This window comes from Chiloscyllium punctatum, chromosome 49 (genome assembly GCF_047496795.1).
Source record: "Chiloscyllium punctatum isolate Juve2018m chromosome 49, sChiPun1.3, whole genome shotgun sequence".
Lineage (NCBI taxonomy): Eukaryota > Metazoa > Chordata > Chondrichthyes > Orectolobiformes > Hemiscylliidae > Chiloscyllium > Chiloscyllium punctatum.
Window position 1 is genome coordinate 57,137,978 of NC_092787.1, and position 26,891 is coordinate 57,164,868.

Genomic DNA, 26,891 nt, shown 5'->3' on the forward strand with positions numbered 1-26,891 from the left:
GTAATTTGTAGTGTGACATGAACCCAAGGTCCCAGTTGAGGCCATCCTCATGGGCCATCCTCATCGTACGTGCACACTCACATGTAGACTCTCTCTCTCTCTCTCGTGCATGCACACACACATATTAGTCTCTGGTATAAATTTGCATTTGCAGAATTATATTTGCAGATACATTCTATTTTACTCAAAAGCGCATAATATGCAGGCAGTCAATACATGTAATATTTTGTAAATTCCACTTTGGAAATAGAACCAATCTGACTCAAGATCGGGATACAGACAGACTCTAACCTCACACATTTAATGCATTGTCTGAGTTGAGATGTCACCTTTTGTTATAAAACCTTGTTATCTCAAGAATGTGACTTAAAAGAAGTTCTGGGGTTTACATATTAATGACTCAAAACCTGCAACCCATTCTAAAAGATGCAAGGCTAATCATCAATCTAGGTTTGTTCAATATATCATTTCAGTTGCATGACACTGTAATCTTTAGCTATAAATTCTGTGTCTTATGGTCCTGCTCCATAGCTACCTGATGAAGGAGCAGCTCTCCAAAAGCTAGTGCTTCCAAATAAACCTGTTGGACCATAACCTGGTGTTGTATGATTTTTAACTCCGTCCACCCCATTTCAACACCAGCTCCTCCACATCATAGACAAGAACATCTCTCTCTCTCTCTCTCCCCCAGTAAGGGTTGATACAAAGAATTCTGATCCATCTCTTCCACCTAATGCAGGCACACTAAAACCAAGTATAACTGGTGCCTCGGCTCAGAGCAGTTAATAGAACAATATGTGTGCACTGACTCTGGAACTTTCTGATCGATATGGCTAATCCACTCATTAAATAAATGTTCTACATCATGAAAGGAGGAAATAATTTTGTCTGAGAAGGGAATAATCCACCAACATTAATATACTGCACTCTTAGTGGAGTTTGACAAAGTGGGCTCCTGGTGGAGAGTGGTATTGCCACAAAGGGGCAGCTCTCTCATTAGAAGAAAGAGAGAGTTTGACTGATGGTGGTTTAACCTTAAGGGCACCACACTCTGGCAAGGAGAGAGGTTGAGAAGAAGAGTCTTTCATGGCAACCTCAGTCAGTATGGGAATTAAACCAATACTGTTGGCATCATTGCGCATCACAAACCATCTGTCCGGTCAACTGAGCTACCTGCCCCCCGTTCCAAAGTACAACCACCTGCGTAAAACAAAAAGTTGGTTTAAATGTATTATTGTCATAGTGAAGCAAGTAGATACAGGACAGTTAAAAAGACTAAGCTTTCAGTCCTAATATCAATAAGAGCACTTTTATATACAATATAACAATCTTTCCATCTTCTCTGATCTGAATTTTGTGAGCTGTATTTGCTTGATCTGGTGAAACCTTAAATGACTTTTAACCTGGATACATTTTTTAAAACATTCAAACTTGTTAACTAGATACATTATACATTTCCTGGTCCGATAGGAAACTACTTTACCTTTGGTCCAAGTCGACCCTGCAATGAAACAGAAAACAACAGTTTCATTTTCAGGATTGCAACCTGAATAAATTGCATTTATATTTGCATCTCTCCTATAAGCAGCACGATAGAGAGGACTCTAAGATGATATAATATTTTATTGTTCCACACAGTTTGGGCAACACTGGCAAGGCCAGCATTTGTTGCCTGTTCTTTGTTGTCCTTGAACGGACTACTTGTCACATCATTGAGGATTAATGAATTTTCCATTATTTCATTTACTACTGAAAATCTCCTATTTAATAAACTTGGTCCTTCCTTTAAGTTCTGATTTTTACGAGAGCACAGTTCAACAAGTGCCTCCGATGTGGCACCAGCAGCACCATTCTTCTTGTATTAGCTCACAAAGTTTTGGCTGGCAGTTAATCTGTGATGGCATCGTGATCCTGCTTGCTCTTGTTCTCAGATGATGTCTCCATGAGGACTTCTCAGCAACAATGCACATCAGTGATAAACTCATTTCCTAGCTGGTTTCTTATTGCTCTATCCTGAAGCCAAAAGGCTTGTAAATCATCTCTACTACAGCCCCAAGAGACCATGCACCAAGTGCGGACAGAAGCTGAAATCTTGCTGTGGGCAGAACTTGCGCTGTGCATCCAGTTTTTAAACAACATTTGATCTTCAAGTAGATAATTCAGTTTGTGATTAAAAGTACAGCAAACTATTTCAAACCTTAATGCAATGGGATGACATTAATTAAGGTGAGTAGCATTTACCGGCAATCCTGGTATTCCTTCCATCCCTTCATTCCCGGGGTGGCCAATGTCACCCTGTCATTGGAGACAAATAATATCCCTCTGTTATTCATACATTACTAAGTCTGAACACATTGGAAACTCCATAAAAATTAACCTAGTACAAATCTAGGTTACTTAAGTGAATAAGTGTTTCAAAACAGTTTATCTTCTGTCCATTTTATCCAATTATGCTGTATGATGTTAATTTTCTACTATTATGTCATGTATGTTATATACTATTTTTATGATCACTTTGAAGGTTTACTAAAACAATAAGATGAATTGAATACTTATACAAAATGAAAAAAAAGTCAAACTGATAGGAGCTGCTTTGGCATATTTTGGAAATTGAAACCACATGGTAATTTCGTTGCTGAAATCCACATTGTGTTCCTGTCTATGATTTGCTAATTCAGACAAGAGAACAATGTACATCAGAATGCAAATGTTTCCATTTTTCCTGGTCATCCCATGCCATATCAATATTGTGTCTCAGTACTGACCAGATGCACCCAGGACACAACACCTTCAGACCCATTTCTCTTTGTTCTGTCTGCGATTGGGATACAATTTTGGACAACATGTGAGCTGCTTAACTCAGTTGGCTAGACAGCTGCCGTCTGGATCAGATTAACTGCATGAGGTTTGATCCCATGTTGTGGCAGATTTTGGACCTCCATCCACTCCTTACTCTTAATAGGAAAAATAAATCATAGCACTTTGCTGTGGTTCACCGAATATTCGTCAAATAGATTGATTCAGCAGAGAAACTGAGAATAGAAGTGAAAGTGCACTGAGGTACTGCAGATTTATCTGAAGCATTCTACTTCAAGTATTTCATTTGCTACTGTGTTGAAATTTTAACGTTCCTGGTGTGCAGATGATTAATTATTGCAATGTTCTTCCTTTTGGTGCAAGCATTAATAACAATTGTCACATAATATTTTCCAATAAATTAATTAAACTGAAGCTTTGATTAATTCGGGTCTCCAAATTCATTCTTAACAATTGAATCCATAATAAATTATCTGAATGGAAAGTTCAAGTGAGTGAATCACTGATGTACATTTACCAACAGCCTAATTTCAGTCCCTTGAGTCTGTTGTAAGTATGCTGCTCTTTATGACTGAAAACCAATTCATAATAACATAAGAAATTGGAGCAGGAATAGGTTATCTAGCCCGTCAAACCTGTTCTGCCATTCAATAAAATCATGGCTGACCTTTTTGTGGCCTCAGCTCCACTCACCATGACCCTGAATTTCTTTACTGTTCCAAATATCTATCTCTCTTTGCCATAAAAATATTCAGTAAAGTAGCCTCAACTGCTGCAAAGGACAGGGAATTCCAAAGATTCACAATGCTTCAGATGTGATATCCATGATTCTGACAGGGGATGGTGTGGTATAGTTGCTATGTCACTGAACCAGCTATCTAGGGGCCCAGCCTACTTCTCCTTGGACACAGGTACAAATTCTACCTCAGATTCGAGTGGAATTTGAATTTAATTAATAAACTTAGTCTCAGTAATGCTGTCAGGAAACTGTCACCGATTTCCATTTTAAAAAAAATCTGGTTCACTTTAGCAACAAATCCAAAGTTCAAATTCCTTAAATAAAAGCCATGTTTTAACGGGTGAAATGAACATACAAACTTGAGACAACTAATGTACCAATTTTCCCAACTTTACTGTTTAATATTTTGAGCTGGACACAGAGTAAACCAGCTCTGTGTTGTAAACAAGGCAGATTATATCCTATGACATTTCATTTTAATGCAGTCTCCAAGGTCACAATTGAAATATTGTGCAAAATTCTGTATTCTTGATTGGATCCAATGGCAGACCAAATGATAGTATTCCACAAGTGATATAAATTGTACACTGAATAGTTTCTATTCCACATTATCACCCCTTTAAATCATTTGGTAAAATCAGTATTCATCCTATTTGAATTCTAATCACCTTGAAATCTGATTTTAAAAAAAGCTCCTGAACTGAAGAAATAAGAAATTTACGAATGGATATGGATAGGTTAGGTGAATGTGCTAAAATATGGCAGATGGAGTTTAAAACGAATAAATGAGAGGTTATCCTTTTTGCTCAGAGGAACAGAAAGACAACATATCATTGAAATGGAGAGAAACTTCAGAGTGCTTTGGTGCAGAGGGATCTGGGTGTCCTCATGCATGAATTGCAGAAAACCATTATCCAGGCACAGCAGGTCAAAAGGAAAGAAATGAAATTTTGACATTTATTGCCAAAGGAGTAGAGTATAAAAGTAGGAAAGTGTGGCTGCAACTCTATAAGTCATTAGTGAGACCATACCTGAAGTTCCAAAGATGAGGGGCTTGTCTTATGAAGACAGATGGGGAGGTGCCAGTGTTGGACTGGGCTGGACAAAATCAGAAGTCACATGACACCAGGTTAGAGGCCAACAAGTTTATTTGAAATAACAAGCTTTTGGAATGCAGTTCTTTTCTCAGGTAGTAAAGATACAGGTGGAACAGTTTAGTTCTATATTCTCTCGTGTTTAGAAGAATGAGAGGAGATGTAAAATGTTAAAGGGGATTGACAAAGTGGACATAGAGAGGATGTTTCCTCTTGATGGGGAATCCAGAATGAGAGTTCACAGTTTTACGTTAAGGGATGTAGATTTAAAACAGAAATGAGGAGAAATTATTTCTCTCAAAGGGTCATGAACCTGTAGAATTCATTTCCTCAGAGTGCAGTGAATACATGGACATGGAGTAATTTTAAGGAGGAATTAAATAGATTTTTAATTAATAATGGGTTGAAGGGTTATGAAAGGTGGGCTGGTCAGGGAAGGGGAATTGAAGCTGAGATGAGATCAGCCTTAAACATATTGAATGACAGAACAAGTTCAAGGGGATGATTTGCCTATTCCTGCTCCAAGTTCTTATGAACATTGTAACGTTACATTAAATGTTAGTTAGTTGGCTCTGAGAAGGACAATGTAATGTTTCAAATGAATTAGAAACGACATCATCTGCAACATAACATCTAAGAGTCATAGAGCTACACAACACGGAAGCAGACCCTTTGCTCCAACTCATCCATACCGACCAGATATCCAAAATAAATCTCATCTCATTTGCCAGCACATGACCCATATCCCTCTAAACCCTTGCTAGTCGTATACCCATCGAGATGCCTTTTAAGTGGTATAATTGTACCAGCCTCCACCATTTCCTTTGGCAGCTCATTCCATACAGGCAAGGTTGCCCATTTTGTCCCTTTAAATTTTCTCCCCCTCATCCTAAACCTATGCCCTCTAGTTTTGCACTTCCCCAACCCAGAGAAAATACTTTGTCTATTTATCCTATCCATGCCCCTCATGATTTTATAAACCTCTATATGGTCACCGCTCAGCTTCCAACACTTCAGGAAAAATAGCCCCAGCCTATTCAGCCTCTCCCAAAAGCTCAAACCCTCCAATCCTGGCAACACAGAGTCATAGAGTCATAGAGATGTACAGCATGGAAACAGACCCTTCAGCCCAACCTGTCCATGCCGACCAGGTATCCCAACCCAATCTAATCCCACCTGCCAGCACCCAGCCATATCCCTCCAAACCCTTCCTATTCATATACCCATCCAAATGCCTTTTAAATGTTGCAATGTTGCGTGAAGAACTTGCCCCTGAGGTCTCTTTTATATCTTTCCCCTCTCACCCTAAACCTATGCCCTCTAGACCTGGACTCCCCAACCCCAGGGAAAAGACTTTGTCTATTTATCCTATCCATGCCCCTCATAATTTTATAAACCTCAATAAGGTCGCCCCTCAGCCTCCGACACTCCAGGGAAAACAGCCCCAGCCTCTCCCTATTGCTCAAATCCTCCAATTCTGGCAACATGCTTGTAAATCTTTTCTGAACCCTTTCAAGTTTCACAACATCTTTCCGATAGGAAGGAGACCAGAATTGCACGCAATATTCCAACAGTGGCCTAACCAATGTCCTGTACAACCGCAACATGACATCCCAACTCCTATACTCAATACTCTGACCAATAAAGGAAAGCATACCAAACACCTTCTTCACTATCCTATCTACCTGCGACTCCACTTTCAAGGAGCTATGAACCTGCACTCTTTGTTCAGCAACACTCCCTAGGACCTTATCATTAAGTGTATAAGTCCTGCTAAGATTTGCTTTCCCAAAATGCAGCACCGTGCATATATCTGAATTAAACTCCATCTGCCATTTCTCAGCCCATTGGCCCATCTGGTCAAGATCCTGTTGCAATCTGAGATAACCCTCTTCATTGTCCACTACACCTCCAAATTTGTCTCATCTGCAAACTTACTAACTGTACCTCTTATGCTCGCATCCAAATCATTTATGTAAATGACAAAAAGTAGAGGACTCAGCACTGATCCTTGTGGCACACCACTGGTCACAGGCCTCCAGTCTGAAAAACAACCCTCCACCACCACCTCTTTTCTGAACCCTTACATGTTTCACAACATCCTTCCCATAGGAGGGAGACCAGAATAGCACCCAATATTCCAAAAGTGATAGAAAGGTCTAAACTGTGAAGCTTCACAACCATTTGCTATGCATTGGTATTTTTAAAATCAAATTAATTATCCTACTTAATTTAGATCATTCATAGTTCACAGCTTATTATAAATGAATAATCAAATAGCACTAATGGTGCAAATGTGACTCCAATATCAGAGATTAAATTGTATGTTAAATATTTGTGAATGCTATTTCTACATTAAATCCATCACTAAGAAGAAAACATTGGCAGGTGGAGTTTAATTTAGATAAATGTGAGGTGCTGCATCTTGGAAAGGCAAATCAGGGCAGGACTTACAAAACTTAATGGAAAGGTCATAGAGTTATACAGTCATAGAGATGTACAGCATGGAAACAGACCCTTCGGCCAACCCGTCCATGACGACCAGATATCCCAACCCAATCTAGTCCCACCTGCCAGCACCCAGCCCATATCCCTCCAAACCCTTCCTATTCATATACCCATCCAAATGCCTCTTAAATGTTGCAATTGTACCAGCCTCCACCACTTCCTCTGGCAGCTCATTCCATACACGTACCACCCTCTAGGTGAAAACGTTGCCCCTTAGATCTCTTTTATATCTTTCCCCTCTCACCCTACACCTATGCCCTCTAGATCTGGACTCCCCCACCCCAGGGAAAAGACTTTGTCTATTTATCCTATCCATGCCACTCATAATTTTGTAAACCTCTATAAGGTCACCCCTCAGCTTCCGACACTCCAGGGAAAACAGCCCCAGCCTGTTCAGCCTCTCCCTATTGCTCAAATCCTCCAACCCTGGCAACATCCTTGTAAATCTTTTCTGAACTCTTTCAACTTTCACAACATCTTTCCGATAAGAAGGAGACCAGATTTGCATGCAATATTCAAACAGTGGCCTAACCAATGTCCTGTATAGCCGCAACATGACATCCCAACTCCTGTACTCAATACTCTGACCAATAAAGGAAAGCATACCAAACGCCTTCTTCACTATCCTATCCTATCCTATTGTGGGTGGCACGGTGGCACAGTGGTTAGCACTGCTGCCTCACAGCGCCAGAGACCCGGGTTCAATTCCCGCCTCAGGCGACTCTCTGTGTGGAGTTTGCACATTCTCCCCGTGTCTGCGTGGGTTTCCTCCGGGTGCTCCGGTTTCCTCCCACGCTCCAAAGATGTGCAGGTCAGGTGAATTGGCCATGCTAAATTGCCCGTAGTGTTAGGTAAGGGGTAGATGTAGGGGTATGGGTGGGTTGCGCTTCGGCGGGGCGGTGTGGACTTGTTGGGCCGAAGGGCCTGTTTCCACACTGTAAGTTATCTAATCTAATCTAATCTACCTGCGACTCCACTTTCAAGGAGCTATGAACCAGCACTCCAAGGTCTCTTTGTTCAGCAACACTCCCTAGGACCTTACTATTAAGTGTATAAGTCCTGCTAAGATTTGCTTTCCCAAAATGCAGCACCTCACATTTATCTGAATTAAATTCCATCTGCCACCTCTCAGCCCATCTGGTCAAGATCCTGTTGTAATCTGTGGTAACCCTCTTCGCTGTCCACTACACCTCCCATTTTTTGTCATCTGCAAACTTACTAACTGTACCTCTTATGCTCGCATCCAAACTATTCAGACCTGGAGTCACATAGCTCCTGAAACATGTCATATTAGCATACCATTACTGGTAAAGGATAACAACAGAAGGATCTGATTAACCAGTGATGTTCACAAGGTAGTAAGGTCCTGGGGTATGATTTTGAACAAAGAGATCTTAGAACAAATTGATATTTGTCAATCCCCTTTCGCATTTTAGATCTCCTCTCATTCTTCTAAACTCGAGAAAATTCAGAACTAAACTGTTCCATCTGCGTCTTCACCACTTGAGAAAGGAACTGCGCTCCAAAAGCTCTGTATTTCAAGTAAACTTGTTGGACTCTAACCTGATGCATGTGACTTCTGACTTTGTCCAGTCCAGTCCAATACTGGTACCTCCCCATCTACAAGCCCCTAGGTAGGATAGTGAAGATGGAGTTTGATATGTTGGCTTTTATTGGTAAGTGCATTGAGACTAGGAGTTGGGAGATCATGTTGCAGCTGTACAGGACATTGATTCAGCCACTTTTAGAATATTGCATACAATTCTGGTCTCCCTGCTATCGGAAGGATGTTGCGACACCTCAAAGAGTTCAGAAAAAATTGACAAGGATGTTGCCAGGGTTGGAGGGTTTGAGCTATAGGGAAAGGCTGAATAGGTTGGGGCTGTTTCCCTGGAACATCAGAGGCTGAGGGAATGAACTTATAGATGTTTCTATAATCATGAACAGCATGGATAGGGGAAATAGAAATGGTCTTTTCCCTGGGGTGGGGGAGTTCAAAACTAGAAGGCATAGGTTTAAGGTGAGATGGGAAAAATTTAAAAGGGTTCTAAGGGGCAATACTATCATGTAGAGTTTGGTGCAAGAATGAGCTACCAGAGGAAGTAGTGGAAGCTGGTACAATTACAACAATTAAAAGGTATCTTGATGGGTATACAAATAGGAAGGGTTTAGAGGGATATGGGCCAATGCTGGCAAATTGGTCTAGATTTAAATAGGATATTTGGTCAGCACGGACGTATTGGACTGAAGGACCTGTTTCCGTGCTGTATATCTCTACGACTCTGTTGCCTAATTTCATGCTTGTTGTTATTTTCAAGTTGCAGAATGACAAGAATAAATGTCTTTCATTTTGATAAATATTGTGCAAGGAAGCAATCTCAGCTCTCTTAGATATGGCCAGGAGATGCCCCCTTGTGGCTAAATAATGCTTTGTTGTCACTGCAATATATAAAGCTTTTGAACACTCCTTTCCCGAGTCAATTTTAAATTTGGTCTGTGAGCAACAGAACATGTGAATCAAGTAAGCCAAAAGTTAGCTTATGCAATTATGTTAAAAATGCAAAGCTCAAATCCTGGAGGCCAGATGTGAGGGAATTAACACAGAGTTGCTGCTTATTTCAAAGTTTTATCAAGATAATCACTAATGTCCTAATTTCTACAATGTCTGATTCTTTCCAATGAAGAAAACACTTGATGTGAACTCAACTCATTTTTACAATAAAGATTTATATCAGGATTCTGAGCTACTGAGCATGTGTTGGAGCCAATGTTATGGGTTTATTTTGTGCAGTAAGCTAAACAAGTCACAAACATGATTGACTGTACAGATATAAAAATACATTGATATACAGAACATCATATATAAACATGGGAATGATTGCACACTTATTCCTCATAACATAATGCAGTATCTCTTGAGACCATCCAGAAAACACCATTAAATGCTTATGACATAGAAATGCCCCATGCCACATTAAACAGGAGAGAAAAAGAAATGGAGGGATGTATGGTATAAGAGCTAGCAGATTTCTCCAAATGAAATACATTAATTCAGTTCTACACAGGCTTGGTGCAGCATTTTTAATAAATGCAAATTGCAAAGAACAAACTAAATTGGACAGAGCTATGATTCTGATCTTATGCCATAGAATTCTATTTATTATCTCATGTGGGCATCATTTGCTAGGACAGACTTTCATTGCTAATTTCCATTGAGAAGATGGTCTTTGTAGTGATTCTAAGGTAGACCTCATAGAACAGGAGTTCCCTGATTGGGGCTGTTAATCTGGTCCAATCAGGGAGCCCTGGCTGACAGATTAGAACCTGAGTGTCAGACATTCTGTTCACTCTGAGAGCTGGCTCTGATGGCTGGATCACTGTCAAGGACTTTCCATGTGGAAATAAAGGGTGACTTAGTGACAGGATACCAGCATCAGTCTTGACTTGCCTTCTTTTAGTTCATGTGGGGTTCACATGCTATTAGGTAGGGAGTTCCAGGACTTTAACCATGGACAGCAAAGGAATGGTATTATAGTTCCAAACTAGGCTGATGTGTAGTTTGGAGAGGAATGTGCAAGTGGGTGGTGTTCCCATTCATTTCTTGCTGATGTCCTTCTGTCAGAGGAGTCACAAATGACCTGAACATTGTACGATCATCAGGAAACATTCCCACTTCTGGCCATATTATGGAGGGAATGTCATTGATGAAGATGGTTGAAACAAGGGCAACGTTCTGATGATCTCCTGCATTGAAATCTGGAGCTAAGTGACGTTTTGCTAGCTATGACTCCAATCTGTGGAGAATTTCTCTCTTATTCCCATTGACTTCAGTTTTGCCAGGGCTTTTGATGCCACACTCAGTCAAAAACTGCTTTTATGTCAGGGGCAGTCACTCTCGCATCACCTCTAGAGTTCAGGATCTTTGACCATGATTAGTCAAGGCTATAATTCAGGCCAGGAGCTAAATGGCTTTGGTGATGTCTAAACTACATGCCAGTGAGCAGGTTATTTCTGAATAAATGTCACTTGACTGGATTGTTGACTGAGGATAGACTGATGGGGGAATAATTAGCTCGGCTAGATTTGTTCTGTTATTTGTGGATAGAGCGTATCTGGGCAATTTTCCGTGTTGCTGGACATACGCCAGTGTGGTAACAATATTGGAACAGGGATGTGGCTAGTTCTGGAGCACAGACTGTCAGTACTATTAGCAGAAGATTGTCAGGGCCTGCAGCATTTTCAATATCCAGTGTCTTCAAGCCTTCCTTGACAACATGTGGAGTAAATCAAATCGACTGATAACTGGTATCTTATGATACTGGACCTCAGAAGAAGGCTCAGATGGATCATCCACTTGCCACTCTGGGTGAGGATATTTGCAAGCGCTTCAGCCTTGTCTTTTGCTCTGATATGTTGGGCTCATTGAAAACGGGGCTAGTTATTGAGCTTCAACCTCCAGTTAGTTGTTTAATTGTCCACTGCATTCACAACTGGATGTAGTGAAACTGCAGAGATTGGATCCAAAGATTGTTGCTTTTGGGATCTCAGCTTTGTGTAGCACATGCTGCTTACGTTATTTGACAAGCCTGTAGTCCAGTGTGACAGCTTCATCAGGTTGACACTCATTTTTAGGTATGCCCAGTGCTGCTCCGAGCATACACTCCTGCATGCTTCATTGCACCAGGGTTGATCAGCAGCTTGATGATATCATTAGAGAGCAGAATATGTTGGTGAGAGTTTGTGGTTGCACATAATTCTACTACTACTCATATTGATCTGCTGGGAAGAAAGACTCACCAACACCAGCGTCCTTGATCAAGCCAACATCCCTAGCATCGAGACAATGAACCCCCCCCACCCCCGATTGGCTGGGCACATCTTCCACATGACCGATGCAAGACTCCCCAAGCAAGTGCTCTGTTCCTAGCTCTGAAACAGCAGGTAGGCCCCTGGTGGACAGAGGAAGCACTTCAGGGATACCCTCACGGCCTTACTGGGGAGGTGCAGCATTCCCACTGACACCCGGGAATCACTGGCCCAAGATCGTCCAAAGTGGAGGAGGAGCATCCGGGAAGGCGTCGAGCACCTTGAGACTTGCTGCCGGGAAAATGTGGAAGCCAGGACAAAAAAGGGGAAAGGGGCTTGCTGCCACACTCATCCCCTTCCCATGACCAACACCTGTCCCAAGTGTAACAGAGCATTGGTCAGTTCCGCCACCTATGGACTCACCCGGAGAGTGGAAAAGAGTCATCCATCTCACCAGTGATGATGACTGATATCTCACATTTCCTCATGCATACCCAATTTTGAGTTTGCTAACTCACTTCCAAATGTTATCCCTTTTAGCAAAGTAGTACGCAACACAACAACAATGCAGGGCATCGTCATCTCCACAACGATCAGGCAGTGGTTACTTGTACCAATGTTGTCATGTATTGATGCACCGGCTACAGGTAAATTGGTGAAGGTGGTTTCAGTTAGGTTTGTCCCTCTTGTTGGTTCCCTCATCATTTGCTCATGAGGCAGCTCACTACCACCTTCTCCAGGGTAATTAAGGATGGGCAATAATTGCTGGTGGACCTGCATCCCTTTAATTAATACATTAGTCTAGTTATTTTCTGAATCAACCCATTAGAAGATGCTAACACACGCCTCTGGAGCAGGTGGGACTTGAACCTGTCCCTCCTGGATCAGGATTAGGGACAAGAACACTGTACCACAAGAACACCCTGAGCTTTCGGCATTTCTTTTGTCATATACAGAGTGCTCTTACAACTGAATGCCTACGAGTGAACTATGTTTCTTCCGCTACCAAATTACCCAGGTATTTTTCATCGATTAACCAATACCAAGAAATCACTGTGCTTTCCAACTGATGCATTTATATGCAAAAACCATTAAGGACAATGCAGACCATCAAAGGTAAGGAAAATGTAGGGAGAGAGTGAGGCGGGCCTAAGCTCTTTGCATTTCCACTGGTGGGCAGTGCTTGCCAGTGTTTGTTGTCTAGTTGTTTAGTTGGGTCATCTGATGGCGTGTTGACAAAAAAATGTGCTGAGCTCTTTCACAGTGCGGGTCAGGTTCTGGCCAGAGTAAAGGTCCAGAATGGAAAGGTGGAAATCGATATCTGTGCAAAACCAGAGATTTACAAGAACACATTTGTAAATCTCTGAAAGTCTTTTGCTACCGAATTCAACATACAGGCATTAGTATATGAGCATTCACATGCTAAACAATTTCAGAGAGCAGCAAAAGGTCAGTCACATTGCTGTGGGTCTGGAGTCACATGTCAGGCTTATCAGGTGAGGAATCAAGGGAGGTATCTAATCTATTCCTTTTGCATTTGCAAGTTGTCTGATCTTACTACAAAGGGAGCGATCACTTTGAGATAATGACAGTGATATTTAGATTCTTTTGAGAAGGAGACTCAGCCACTGAATCTTCGATGATTTGCTCAGTAATTATTATGCTTCTCACATGATCATGTTGGGGTCAGTGTTCAATCAGTCATGAATCACACAAGCAACAATCAATCTGTAATCTAGTTTAGGACAAGAAGGTATTGTTATGTTGTGGATAACGTCAGTTTTGAGAGGTTGGGTAATTTTAATCCAGCTTGTTTGACAAGCAACAGACGGCAATCAGATCATTAATTTGTTAATACTCTACTTTCCATTAAATTCATAAGGCAGTAAAATTGGTTAGTGTCAAATGGATGGCCCTGTAAAAATCCAACTGTAGGTTAGTTTAAAATCATCCCTTATATTTACAAAGAAAGCTATTTTATTATTTTTATGTCTCAATGAGTGTAAAACTATTCATATTTTTGACTTTGGTCTTGTGAAAATGAAACATCTTGTTGCTGAAAAGCCTGCATTTCATTCTGCTGTGTATCCATTTCATGGTTTGATAAGAAGGCGACATTATGTAATACCTTCTGATAACCAGTGTACAGGCAAGGGTGCTCAGTTACCCCTGCCCTGTCCATCAACTGCCTACATATTAGACAGAAATGACAACCTCCACTATAGGGTAACTGAAGCTGACAGATAGATATTAAGCCAATCAGGAAAATACAGGGCAAAGTTGACAAGCCCAAATACATAACACTGTCATCAGAATTCTTGTTGATGGGCTCATGCAGAATTCATTCTATTAATTATGTTTAACATTCAATTAAGTTTAGGCTATTTACCTGTTCACCCTTACGACCTGGCACTCCAGGGAGACCTTTGGATCCTGGATTCCCCTTTAAACATTGAGAAACAAAAATGCTTTCAGACTATAATCCTTTCAGAACAAGCACCTACTCATCACCATGCAACATTATCACTGAGAACCAAAGGAATATTCTTTTAATAGTGGATTTTGTAGGCGATACTACCTTAACAATGTGTGTTTATCTGTTAAGCCAAAAGTGTTCTTTTAAATAGAATTCAAATGTAGCAGGGTTTATGTAGAGGCCTATAGTATTTGAGAATAGGTATAACACTTTGTCCAAGGTTAGGTCTATCAGAATATAAATAAATCCTAAAACTGTTCCAGAGACTTTATCTATAATAATGCTTTTTTTAAAATCACTGTTTCTTACTGCATTAATTCCATGGAAAACTAAACAGTCTCAGAAAATTTGAAGGCTAAACAATAAGACAGTATTAAGAACAAAAGCTTCAATTAATATTAATAGCCAAAGGTTCATGGGACCTGACAGCTCTCTGGTATCTCTGCCATTCTTCATATGTTAACCTAGCCATTTAAGTTGATCGGTCTATTGTCAATAGTGGAGATCACTGGTGAGCAAAACTCTCCCCTCATCTTTCTTCCATTTACATCCACATTCCAGTCTGAAATATGGCAACCGTAGCATGAGAATAATCTTTGACTCTGCCAGTAATTGGCTGATGAGAGCTAAGTTAGCATGGACAAAGAATCAAACATAGCTCTCTTTACCAAGTCTCCTAGCATCTACTGGAACATCAGGGGTATCATACACACTAGACTTGAACTTTAGCTAACATTATTGTCACAGTTTGTTGCTTTTTCAAGCTCAGCTCTTAATTAAACATCAGAAGTAAAACTAATCAATAAACTACATGAAGCTTGGTTTAGACTTAATAAGTAGTTAAATTTCTTCCACATACCTTTTTCCCCTGATCCCCAAGAGGCCCAGGAAGTCCTGAATCTCCCATTAATCCCTTTCACAAAAGAGACATTTTAGCTTTGGTAAGTTAGGTGACAATTCTTGACAGTTCAAGCAATTATTGTAAAAGTAAATGATACCTTTAGACCTTTCAGACCAAGAATCCCCTTGTCTCCTTTTAGTCCTGGCATTCCCTGTAGACACAACATAGTACTTAATTAATCTCTTCCCAGTTATGTTGCACTTTTACACTGATGGTTCATCTGAGATTTAAAAAAATACCGAGAGCCTCTGCATTATGAAAATGGTTTCTGATGAAGGGCTTATGCCCGAAACATCAATTCTCCTACTCCTTAGATGCTGCCTGACCTGCTGTGCTTTCCAGCGCCACACTCTCGACATCAACTGATATTAGTTGTGCTGATTGAAGGAAATGAGTAAGGTATTTCTTTCTGCTGTCTTTAACAAAATCATAAATGTCATTTTAACAAATAGGTTTCCGACTGGGAGCGAACACTCTTGTCTGGTGATTGTTGTGCAGTGCCCATTCATCCTATACCATAGCCTCTGCTTGGTCTCGCCATGAAACACACCTCAGGGCATCCTTGCCTGCAGCGTATGAGATAGACAACGTTAGCTGAGTCGCATCAGTACCTGCCATGTACATGGTGGGAGGTCTCCCCATGGGTAATGGTGGTATCCATGTCCACACTCTGACACGTCTTGCAGCATCTACTGTGTCAGCGTTGTATGGAGTTGTCCTGAAAGCCGAGCAGTTTGTTACGAACAATGATCTGTTTGAGGTTTGGCAGTTGTTTAAAGGCGAGCAGTGGAGGTGTGGGGAAGGTCTTGGCGAGCTGCTCATCCTCATTGATAATGTGTTGCAGGTCACGAAGAACATGGCATAGCTTTTCGGCTCCTGGGAAGTACTGGATAGCAAAGAGTACCCTGTTGGTTGCAGCATGTGTCTGTCTCCTGAGGAGGTCATTACGGCTCTTTGCTGTGGCACGTCGGAAATGGCGGTCGATGAGTTGAGCATCGTACCCTGTTCTGATGACGGCATCCCTTAGTACTTCCAGGTGTCCGTCACATTCCTCCTCATCTGAACAGATCCGGTGTATGCGTAGGGCTTGTCTATAGCGGATGGCTGTTTTAATATGTTTTGGGTGGAAGCTGGAGAAGCGTAGCAATGTGAGATTATCTGTGGGTTTGCGGTAGAGTGAGGTGCTGAGTTGCTAATCCTTAATCACTGTGTAGTTTTATCAGTGATATCTTGGCATGGGTCCAGAGGAATAAAATGTTGTCAATGTACCTGGTGTATAATGTTGGTTGGAGGCAACAGATACGGCAATAGATGAATGGGCACTACACAACAAACAACAGACAGGAGTGTTCCCTCCCAGTTGGAGAACACTTCAGCAGTCGGGAAAATTTACCTCGGACCTTCGGGTGACCATCCTCCAAGGCGGACTTCGGGACAGGCAGCAGCAAAAAGTGGCTGAGCAGACGCTGATAGCTAAGTTCAGTAACCATGGAGATGGCCTCAACTGGGACCTTGGGTTCATATCACACTATAGGTGACCCCATTGCACTATACACACACACGCATGCACACAGACATACACACACACTACCACAGACACACACACTCCTACAGACACATACACTCTCACACTTTGACCCCTTTACACTCACACATACACATATACACTCTCTCTCACAGACACACACAGTGTCCTGCCCCTCCCCACCCCCTATCCAGCCCACACACGCATATACACACACACACACACACGTACCCTTGTGGGGCGAATTTGTACTTGCAGAGTTACATTGTACTTTGCTCAAAAACTACATGAATCCATGTAAGATTCTATTAATTCATTTTTTAGATTAGAATCAGTCTAAACATATGGCACAGACAACAGCATCCAGGGGCGAACACCTTCAATAAATTATCTGGGCTGACACCAATTGTTAAAGTTCACTTGAGAATGTAACTTTTATACAAGGTTTTGTGATTTGCATATGAAAGAAGTGAAACTAACATGGTCATTCTAACAGATGAGAGACTAAACAAACAATCAAGATATTTTTCAATGTACAATTTCAGTTACATCACACTATAAACTTTTGTTATAAATTCTGTGTCTTACAAACGTGTACTCCACAACCACGGCACGGTGGCACAGTGGTTAGCACTGCTGCCTCACAGCGCCAGAGACCCGGGTTCAATTCCCGCCTCAGGCGACTGACTGTGTGGAGTTTGCACGTTCTCCCTGTGTCTGCGTGGGTTTCCTCCGGGTGCTCCGGTTTCCTCCCACAGTCTAAAGATGTGCAGGTCAGGTGAATTGGCCATGTTAAATTGCCCGTAGTGTTAGGTGAAGGGGTAGATGTAGGGGTATGGATGGGTTGCGCTTCGGCGGGGCAGTGTGGACTTGTTGGGCCGAAGGGCCTGTTTCCACACTGTAAGTAATCTAATCTAATCACCTGCTGAAGGACTATAACCCGGACTATAACCTGGCCATAAGAATTCATGAAAGAAAGTGATCCAACTTGTTTCTGTGGGCACACAATGGACAATGAAAGACTGTTTAAACAACTTCAGAGACAAACTATAAGGCAACACACACACTGAAAATGCATAGACAGACAGCAGCCACCTTAGGACACAAGAAAGGGTTGTATTCTAATAGAATTCCCGTTTTCAATTCAATTTTTCATTCAAAGATAACATGTAAAGAAATTATTCTGGATTTAGAGTATAGTATTCTTTCTGTGTAAATATACAATTATGCATAAATTTAAAACAGGAGGTTAATTATAACTACTTTTAATATTCTATGATACAGAATTCGTTATTATACTGTAATTTATAATTCATTCTTACAATAAGTATTCATAAGCAAGTATGTAATCTCATACATAAATCTGCAGGATCTCACATGAGGATACGTTATCCTAGAATCCTTAATATCCTAATGACTCAGCATTAAAAGTGTACAACTTACAGTAGGTCCAATTGATCCATGTGGTCCTACAGGTCCAGTTTTACCTCTTGAGCCCTAAAATACAAAAAATTTAAATCCAGTGTTTTCATTAATCAGTACGACAAGGATGGTTCGTTTGTACAATGGTGTGATCTAACTGGTGGAGTTCTGATGAGGTAAAAAGGGTCTGTGGTGAAGAAGTAGCATTCTATACAGGACTTGACAGCCATACAAGATGTGTCATAATGTGATGAACCAAGCTGATCATTAATCTGTAGATACTTCCAATATGCTTATGACAGGTGGTAAGAGCAGCTGGGTTTCCTGGTTAGAATTACCCATGTGATAGCTGTAGTGTAACAGCTGCCCCATGCTGAAAGACTCTATGTGTAGGTGCTTGCTATGACTAACTGTTCACTTCATAGTGAGGTCTCACCAATCATGCACACTCAAGAGCTAAAGCCTTCAATACACTCATTCAGTTCCATTCATGTGGACAGAAAAGATCCAAGTTAAAATTACACTAGAGGAGTTAATAAATTAATTTCTGTACATATTTGCACATCCTTGTTTCCAATAGAACCTCCATGGCCTTTTTCTTCCCTACCTTTGTAACCTCCTCCAGCCCTACAACTTATAATAACCAGTTAAAATTGTATTGTCAGTTTTACTCAGAGTCTTCCTGTTGTATTGTGATATGAAAGGCCTAGTTTTTGAAGAGATTCGCCTTGTTATAAAATTTAGGTATTCATTACTGGGCCTCAGAATAACAGACCACAAAATAATTGATTAATTCTTTTTAGTTATGGCCATTTTCAAAGATAAAAATGTCAACCCAACATTACCGAAGGTTCCCCAAATAAATAACCAGGTTTATATGACCCAATTTTACCTTTAAACCTTTTTTCCCTCTTAGTCCTCTTGATCCTGCTTTTCCTCTCTTCCCCTAAAACACGTAAAAGAATATTAAATGGCATCATTTTTAAATATTCTCAAACATGGGTATTATAATCTTTTTGAGTGGAAGCAATTTTCAAATGGCTTTTGGGTGCATACCATCCTTCCTGCTCTTCCTGGGTTTCCTGGTATTCCAACAATCCCATTGTCACCCTTAAAGTAAAAATGCAAATATCAACATTAATCACTGATTACAGATATATACGACGTTCAAAATTGTTTTGTACATGTTTTTAAAAATTGCAATATTTGAAATGATACACATTAAGATTAGGTTTTGCAGGTCTAATTACTCCTGAGACAAAGGATATTTCATTGTAGGACCCAGTCTATATCTAGTAAAGCTAACTGTGTCCCTTTAATAGTGTGACATTTCTCCTTGTTGAGGTTTTAAGCTGACAGTAAGGTTGAATGGGCAGATTTATCTGCTGGCAGGGGTGGGGTTAAGATAATAGAGTAATTAGCAGTAGCATTTACCAAGAGTATATTCACAATCCAATGCCTGTCTATTGGATAGAATACAAATCCAATCTGGTTACTCCATATATATCTGTAACTCATGGAAAGGTTTCCAAATCAAAACACCCTTCTCTCACTCTCACAACCTGAGAAATTGCTCTTTGTTGCATTTTTATTTCAAAAATATACTTTATTCATAAAATTATTTGGCTCTCTATACAATTGGTCATGCCATTGTTGTGCACACATTACATTGCTTCACATACAGACATCGAAATTTATTTTTCATATATACAAGTCTGTACATTTACTATCCAGCTCTTCTGCTGAGGCGTCAGTGGAGCCCAAATGACTGGGTGGGCCCCTTGTTCTTCTTAGGCGGGCAGCTGTCACATGGTGGTCTTTCCCCATCGCGCCTTGGCAGCAGCTGCCCCAAGCTTCAGCGCGTCCCTCAACACGTAGTCCTGGACCTTGGAATGTGCCAGTCTGCAACACTCAGTCGGGATCGGCTCCTTCAGCTGGAAGTTCGACAGGTTTTGGACAGACCAAAGAGCGTCTTTCACCAAGTTGATGATCCTCCAGGCACAGTTGATGTTCGTCTCGGTGTGTGTCCTGGGGAACAGACCGTAGAGCACGGAGTCCCAAGTCATGGCGCTGCTCGGGACGGACCGCAACAAACACCACTGCATTCCTCTCCAGACTTCTTCTGTGTAGGCACATTCCAGAAGGAGGTGTGTGACAGTTTCGTCCCCCCCGCAGCCACTTCGAGGGCAGCGTGTGGTGTGGCTGAGAGTCCAGGCGTGCATAAAGGATCTCACAGGCAGAGCCCTTCTCACCACCAGCCAAGCCGTGTCTTGGTGCTTGTTGGAAAGTTCTGACAATGAGGCATTCTGCCAAATGGCTTTGACAGTCTGCTCAGGGAACCGCTCGATAGGATCCGCCCTCTCCTTTTCCCGAAGGGTCTCAAGGACACTACGTGCTGACCACTTCCTGATGGACTTGTGGTTAAAGGTGTTTTTCTTCATAAACTTCTCCACGAAGGACAGGTGATACGGAACGATCCAACTACTTGGAGTGTTCCGCGACAGCGAGGCCAGGCCCATCCTTCACAACACCGGGGACAGGTAGAACCTCAGTACGTAGTGACACTTGTGTTTGTGTACCGGGGATCAAGTCCCTTCTGACCCGGTCCATCTTTGATCTCCATATAAAATGGAAGATGGCCCGGGTGACTGCAGCGGCACAGGTTCTGGGAATAGGCCAGACCTGTGCCATGTATAACAGCAATGACAGTGCCTCACACTTGATGACCAGGAATTTTCCCGTGATGGAGAGTGACCGTAGCTTCCATCTGCCCGGTTTCTGCCTCACTTTGCTGATACGCTCCTCCCAAGACTTGGCACATGCCTCAGCCCCCCGTACCAAATACCCAGCACCTTCAGGTGGTCGGTCCTGACAGTGAAGGGGATGAAGGATTGTTTGGCCCAGTTCCTGAAGAGCATGGCCTCGCTGTTGCCTCAGTTGACCTTGGCTCCTGAGGCCCGTTCGAACTGGCCACATATGCACAAGAGTCTGTCGGATCTGAGCAGAAGACCGCGACATCATCCATGTAGATGGAGGCCTTCAATTGTAGGCCCCCGCTGCCAGGAATAGTCACCCCTCTCAGGCTCACATCCTTCCTGATGGACTCAGCAAATGGCTCTATGCAGCACACAAACAAGGCAGGAGAGAGAGGGCAGCCCTACCTGACTCCAGATCTGACTGGGAAGCTATCTGATTCCCACCCATTGATTGAGACTGCACTGACAATGTTGGTGCAGAGCAGTCTGATCCAATTGCAGATTCCCTCCCCAAAGCCCGTTTTGGAGACAACATCTCTCATATACGTGTGTGATATCCTGTCAAAGGCTTTCTCCTGGTCCAGGCTGATGAGGCAGGTGTCCAACCCTCTGTCCTGCATGTAGGCGATTGTATCCCTGAGGAGTGCGAGACTCTCAGCAATCTTCCTGCCTGGTACAGCACAGGTTTGGTCAGGGTGGATCACCGATCCCAGAGTAGACCTGACCTGGTTGGCAATATCCTTTGAGAAAATTTTGTAATCCGCATGCAATAGTGAGAAATAGTCTCCAATTTCTGATTTCCTCCCTCTCCCCCTTCCGCTTGTAGATGAGGGTGATAATGCCTTTCCTCATGGATTCACTCATGGTACCTGCCCGAAGCACACTGACATACACCTCCAGCAGGTTCTGGCCAATCAAGTCCCACAGAGCAGAATAGAGCTCAACTGGAAAGCCGTCGCTTCTGGGAGTTTTATTCTTTTCGAAGGACTCGAGGGCCTTGGTCAGCTCGTCCAGAGATAGCGGCTGGTCCAGCCTCTCCCGTGTTTTGTCATCTAAGACCTTCGTGATAGAGAACAGGAACAACTGGGAGGCCGCACTGCTGGTTGGCTTCGAGTCATACAGACTGGCATAGAAGGATTTGCTGATCCTCATAATGCCAGCCTGAGATGATGTTACCGAGCCGTCTTCTTCCTTCAGACTGTTGAGCACGGAGCTCTCTTTGTGCACCTTCTGGAAGAAGAAACGTGAGCACGTCTTGTCCTGCTCCACCGAGCGGACCCTGGACCAGAAGATTATCTTGGAGGCCTCCGAGGCAAAGAGCGAGGTTTGCTGGCCCTTCACCTCCTGGAGGTCCTCCATGAAATCGACCCCCAATGTCTGCAGCAGGAGCAGGTTCTGCATACTTTCCTGGAGCTGGGACCGTTTTCCCCACCTCTCCCTCGCCTCCTGAACACCATTGAGGATGAAGAACCTCTTGATGTTCCCTTTTACTGTTTCCCACCAGTCCGCTGGAGACTCAAAGAGGGGCTTCACGGTTCTCCAACCTGTGTAATGCCTCTTGAGCTCCTCAATGTTTCCCAGGGTCAACAGCTTTGTGTTCAGCTTCCATGTTCCCTTACCAGCCCACTGCTCATCCTATAAGCAACAGTCGGCCAGCAGGAGGCAGTGGTCAGAGAAGAACACCGGCTTGACGTCGGTGGATCTGATCGAGAGTGTTCGGGACACAAACAGGTAATCTATCCTTGAGCATATAGTCCTGTCTGCCCGTGACCAGGTGTATCTACACTGCGCTCCGTCTGCAGGGGTGCTGGAGATGTCGTGCAGCTTGGCATCTTTGACCGTTTCCATCAGGGCTCTGGACGTGGTGTCCAGTTTACTGTCCCCCCTGTCGGATCGTCCATCTGCATCAATGATTCGGTTGAAGTCTCCGGCCAGAATGACTGGCCTGGCCGTAGCCAGTAACAGTGGGAGCTGCTGCAGGACGGCCAACAGTTCACTCTCACCCACTGGGGCGTACACATTAATCAGTCTCAGGAGAGCATTCCTGTACATGACGTCGGTGAAGACGAGGTGCCCGCCCACCACCTCCTTAACCTCGGAGATGGTGAAGATACCTCCTCGCAACAGGATACCCAGGCTGGAGGTGTGGCTATCATTGCCCCCCGATCAAACTGAAAGCCCATCAGGAGATGATGCATCTGGTCTGGAGTGGGATATTCAAGTTTCCAATTACCTTGGGGTTCCTAGCACAGTGGTGTCATTGTTGGGTGGAGGTGGCAGCTCATGGTCGTGGAAACTGTTTGCACCAGATCAGAGTCCTGCCTTGAAAGTACTAGCTTTTCTGCAAGAAAGGGGCTAAAAGGCAAACCATTCTTTTCTGTTGTGGTAAGAAAAGGAGAGCAGACGGGTGGGATGTCATTATACAGTGCAACTGCTGCCAGTGTCTTGTCTGCTGCTGGCAACCAATACTTGCAGAGTGATCCACTATATTAGCAAAGGGCAATTTCCTTTTGGATGTCCCCACTGTGCTTTTTGTAAAAGGACAATTCTTTGCAATACAAAGATTATTGAGCATGTTCTGTCGAGTACTTCTGCCTTACAACTGGTGTGTACTACTTTTGTGACTCTGCACAGTGAATGGGCAATTTGGGCACAGGAAAGTTGCTCCAGTTACTCATATATTTTGGTTGTGACAATTCCATATAGGTCAAGATGCACTTAAGATCAACACATGGCAGTTTTGCTAGGCTATGATTAAAGTGGAAGTGCTGGATTGCTAAATTTCAGAGCCTCTATTTCTAGCCCTTGTCTTTGCCAAGACTGACAATACCAGAAACTGCTTCTGGAGGCTTAGTCCAAACATTGGTGATAACTTAGTTAGTAGACATTTTGCCTCTGACTCATGCGACTATGGGTCTGTTTCCTGTGGGTTCTAAAGTACAAAAATCAGAGCTGACCATTAGCATATTCCTGGGAAGATGCTGCACTGTTTTATAATGCAGTCTTTCAGATGAGACATTACATCAAGGGCCATCATTGGATAGGTGTAAAAGATCTGATAGCACAATTCCAAAGAAGGGTGGGAAGTTTTCCGATGTATCCTCAGCAATAACTTCCTTCAATAACAAAAACAGATTATTCGGACATGATCAAATTTCTTATTTGGGACTTTGATGTTGCGTTTCCAACGTTACAATCAGTGACTACACTTCATTGGCTGTAAAATGTACTTATACATGTGGTGGAGGTGAATAGCCCTATATAAATACAAGGCTTTCTTTCAGCTTATTTCAGACTTAAATAAGCTCAATGTTGCAAAGCCCTAACATTTTAACCAGGCCCACATACAATTTTGTAAGGTACTTGTGTGTGAGTACCTTTGCTGAATTGATCTTTAAAAAGCACTGAGAGCTGAAAGGCCAACAATTCCATAAACCACTGAAGAACAATGAAATAAAACAAAGTAACTTGAGCTAGGCAGTAAAACGTCAGTGAAATTTAAAGAACTCTGCTTTTGGATTTCCTCAGATTTAGTTCCATTCTTTCAGAGTTTATAATTTTAATGGGGCATTTGGAGCTATGCATCTGGAGAGGCCAAGTAAGGGTTATCCCACAGGTGAGAGACATCTTGTGGAAATTCTATAAATTATAAAGATTACGGAAAGCGCAGACTTCGTGAGATTTGTGATTAAAATAAATACATTGCAACAAATATGAAACTGAATCAGCAGCAATTCTTTTAAATCTGCGCATTCCTTCATTAGTTCATCAGCACATGAAGGAGCTGTGTGAAGATAATACTGCCTCAAAAGTCTTGTTAAAATAGATCAATAGTTCAATTGTTTCTGCATTTAATTCACCTTTTCTCCTTTGATCCCCATTCTGCCTTCCAGTCCTCGTTGACCTCTTAGACCCTAGAAATGCAAACATTTTGCATGAACTACTTAAGATACCATAGAGCAATGGTCATGTAGCTTTCTGTTTTATTTTTCAAATAGTAATATTTACCATTCTGCCTGGTTGGCCAACTCCACCTTGTGGTCCTTGCTCTCCAATAGGACCCTAATATTTAAGAGTCTAACGTAAGTTTGCAATAAAATGAGGAAGAGAATTGCAAAACAAAATGCAAAATTATGTAACTCATGAAGAGACATCCATTTTATTCACCCCATTCAGTCATATATAGGCCAAGAGCCTAAACATTATTACCAACCTCTGTCCCTGGTTTCCCAACTGGGCCTGTTTCCCCAACCGGTCCATCTGATCCCTGAAAAGACACATTTTGTCACACTGATTTTGGATCCCGAATTATTGGAACTAAATTAATATTATCATTTCAGGGGAAATGAAATAAATATGTTATGAAGAAAGAAAATAAAAGGTAATGCTGATGAAAGTCACCATAAACTGAGAGGACCATTGACTGCTACCTCAGTTCAAGGGTTAGCTTTACCAGGTCCAGTAGCCTCCTCCCCTGTATTCCCCAACCAACCAGAAGCCAAGTCTGTCACTTGCCCCCAAAATAGTGAGCATGTCACTGACATCACACACAAGATATGAAGTTAAAACTTCGCAAAGCGCAAGGAAGCTCCAAATTCCAACTTCCCAAGCATTTCTGGAGGTCCTGTGTACTGATAAATCAAACAGTTAAAATTCTCCTCTCATCTCCCAGTAGCTGTGCTGTTGTAACTGATGCTGAAAGAAAAAAACAATTATGCAAGAGATTAGATCAAATTTTCCAAATCATTGGCCTCAAAAGAACGAAACAGCTAGCTTTAGATAGCTGTGCCAAATGGTCATCTTCCGCAAATCTTTCATATTGTGAATCATTCAGCCAAAGGTCAATATTTAAAAATAACACATCACCTCCAAATTGAATGGCTTTCCATGAAGACAAAAGCAGTGTTCATAATATGAAACAGAGAAACAAATAAGCTTACAAACAAAGAAACTGAAGAGCGAAGCTGCAAGAATATTGGAAAGATATATTATAGGACAAGCAGAAATAAAGCACTGACATTTTAACTATATAATTTTCATTTTTACTTACAGGAGTAGAATTGAACTGAAAAAACTGGCCTGATAGTTGAATATTTTGCATCAAACATGTGCAGTAAAGACTCAAAGAATCAACAATATAGGGACATTGAAATAGTTAGCGCAAAGATGTTGGATTATCTGATAGTCTAAGAATTGAGTGATCCTTGAATCCCCAGAATAAAATTAAACAGCATAAGAATGGAATTGTGCTCCAGAAATATACTTGCTTAATCAATGTCATATGTTCGAAGACCATATTAAGTAAAAAGGCCATCACTCTCATATTTTCCATAAATGATCATTCTGACCTGTCACAGAACATGTAACTTACCATAGCACCTGGTTTTCCTTCAAGACCTACTTCACCCTTCATTCCCTGAAATCCAATTTCACCTTTGGGTCCTGGTAAACCTTTGGTTCCCACAGGACCTAGTGGACCCTGTAACAGATAATTGTAGTCAACAGGTTTGCAAGAATTTGAAGGAATACAATCATTCTCCAATGATATATTAGCACATTCATGACGCATTTCCAATAGCATTTTTTCATGGCAGTTTCAATATAAGTGAATAAGATTTAGACATATACATTTTAATTCCGGGCCAACGCTCATATTTAGCTCCATGGGCTGGAGTTTCAATTTCCCATCGGGTGAAGAACAGGCATGAGCTTGATTTGAAAATAAGGCCCTTGAATGGCGTGTCAGTTTTCCATCCCACTGCTACTTTCAATGTAAGGGTGAGGCAGAAAGCCAACAACTCGCTAGACTCCTAGAGAAGCTTGTTAATTGGTGGGGGGAGGACCAGG

General features: G+C 42.0%; 1 protein-coding gene across 3 annotated transcripts in view; it reads right to left on the reverse strand.

The window, feature by feature from the left end:
- LOC140469210 (uncharacterized) overlaps positions 1-26,891 on the reverse strand; it is a 380,785-nt gene that overhangs the window by 16,644 nt on the left and 337,250 nt on the right. For all 3 annotated transcript variants that reach the window (XM_072565525.1, XM_072565524.1, XM_072565526.1), the window contains 12 exons: positions 26,416-26,523; positions 25,258-25,311; positions 25,053-25,106; positions 24,905-24,958; positions 19,345-19,398; positions 19,181-19,234; positions 18,310-18,363; positions 15,439-15,492; positions 15,300-15,353; positions 14,354-14,407; positions 2,242-2,295; positions 1,484-1,501 (listed from right to left, as the gene is read on the reverse strand). In XM_072565525.1, the coding sequence (XP_072421626.1) occupies positions 1,484-1,501; positions 2,242-2,295; positions 14,354-14,407; positions 15,300-15,353; positions 15,439-15,492; positions 18,310-18,363; positions 19,181-19,234; positions 19,345-19,398; positions 24,905-24,958; positions 25,053-25,106; positions 25,258-25,311; positions 26,416-26,523 (666 nt within the window). The remainder of the gene's footprint in view (positions 1-1,483; positions 1,502-2,241; positions 2,296-14,353; positions 14,408-15,299; positions 15,354-15,438; positions 15,493-18,309; positions 18,364-19,180; positions 19,235-19,344; positions 19,399-24,904; positions 24,959-25,052; positions 25,107-25,257; positions 25,312-26,415; positions 26,524-26,891) is intronic.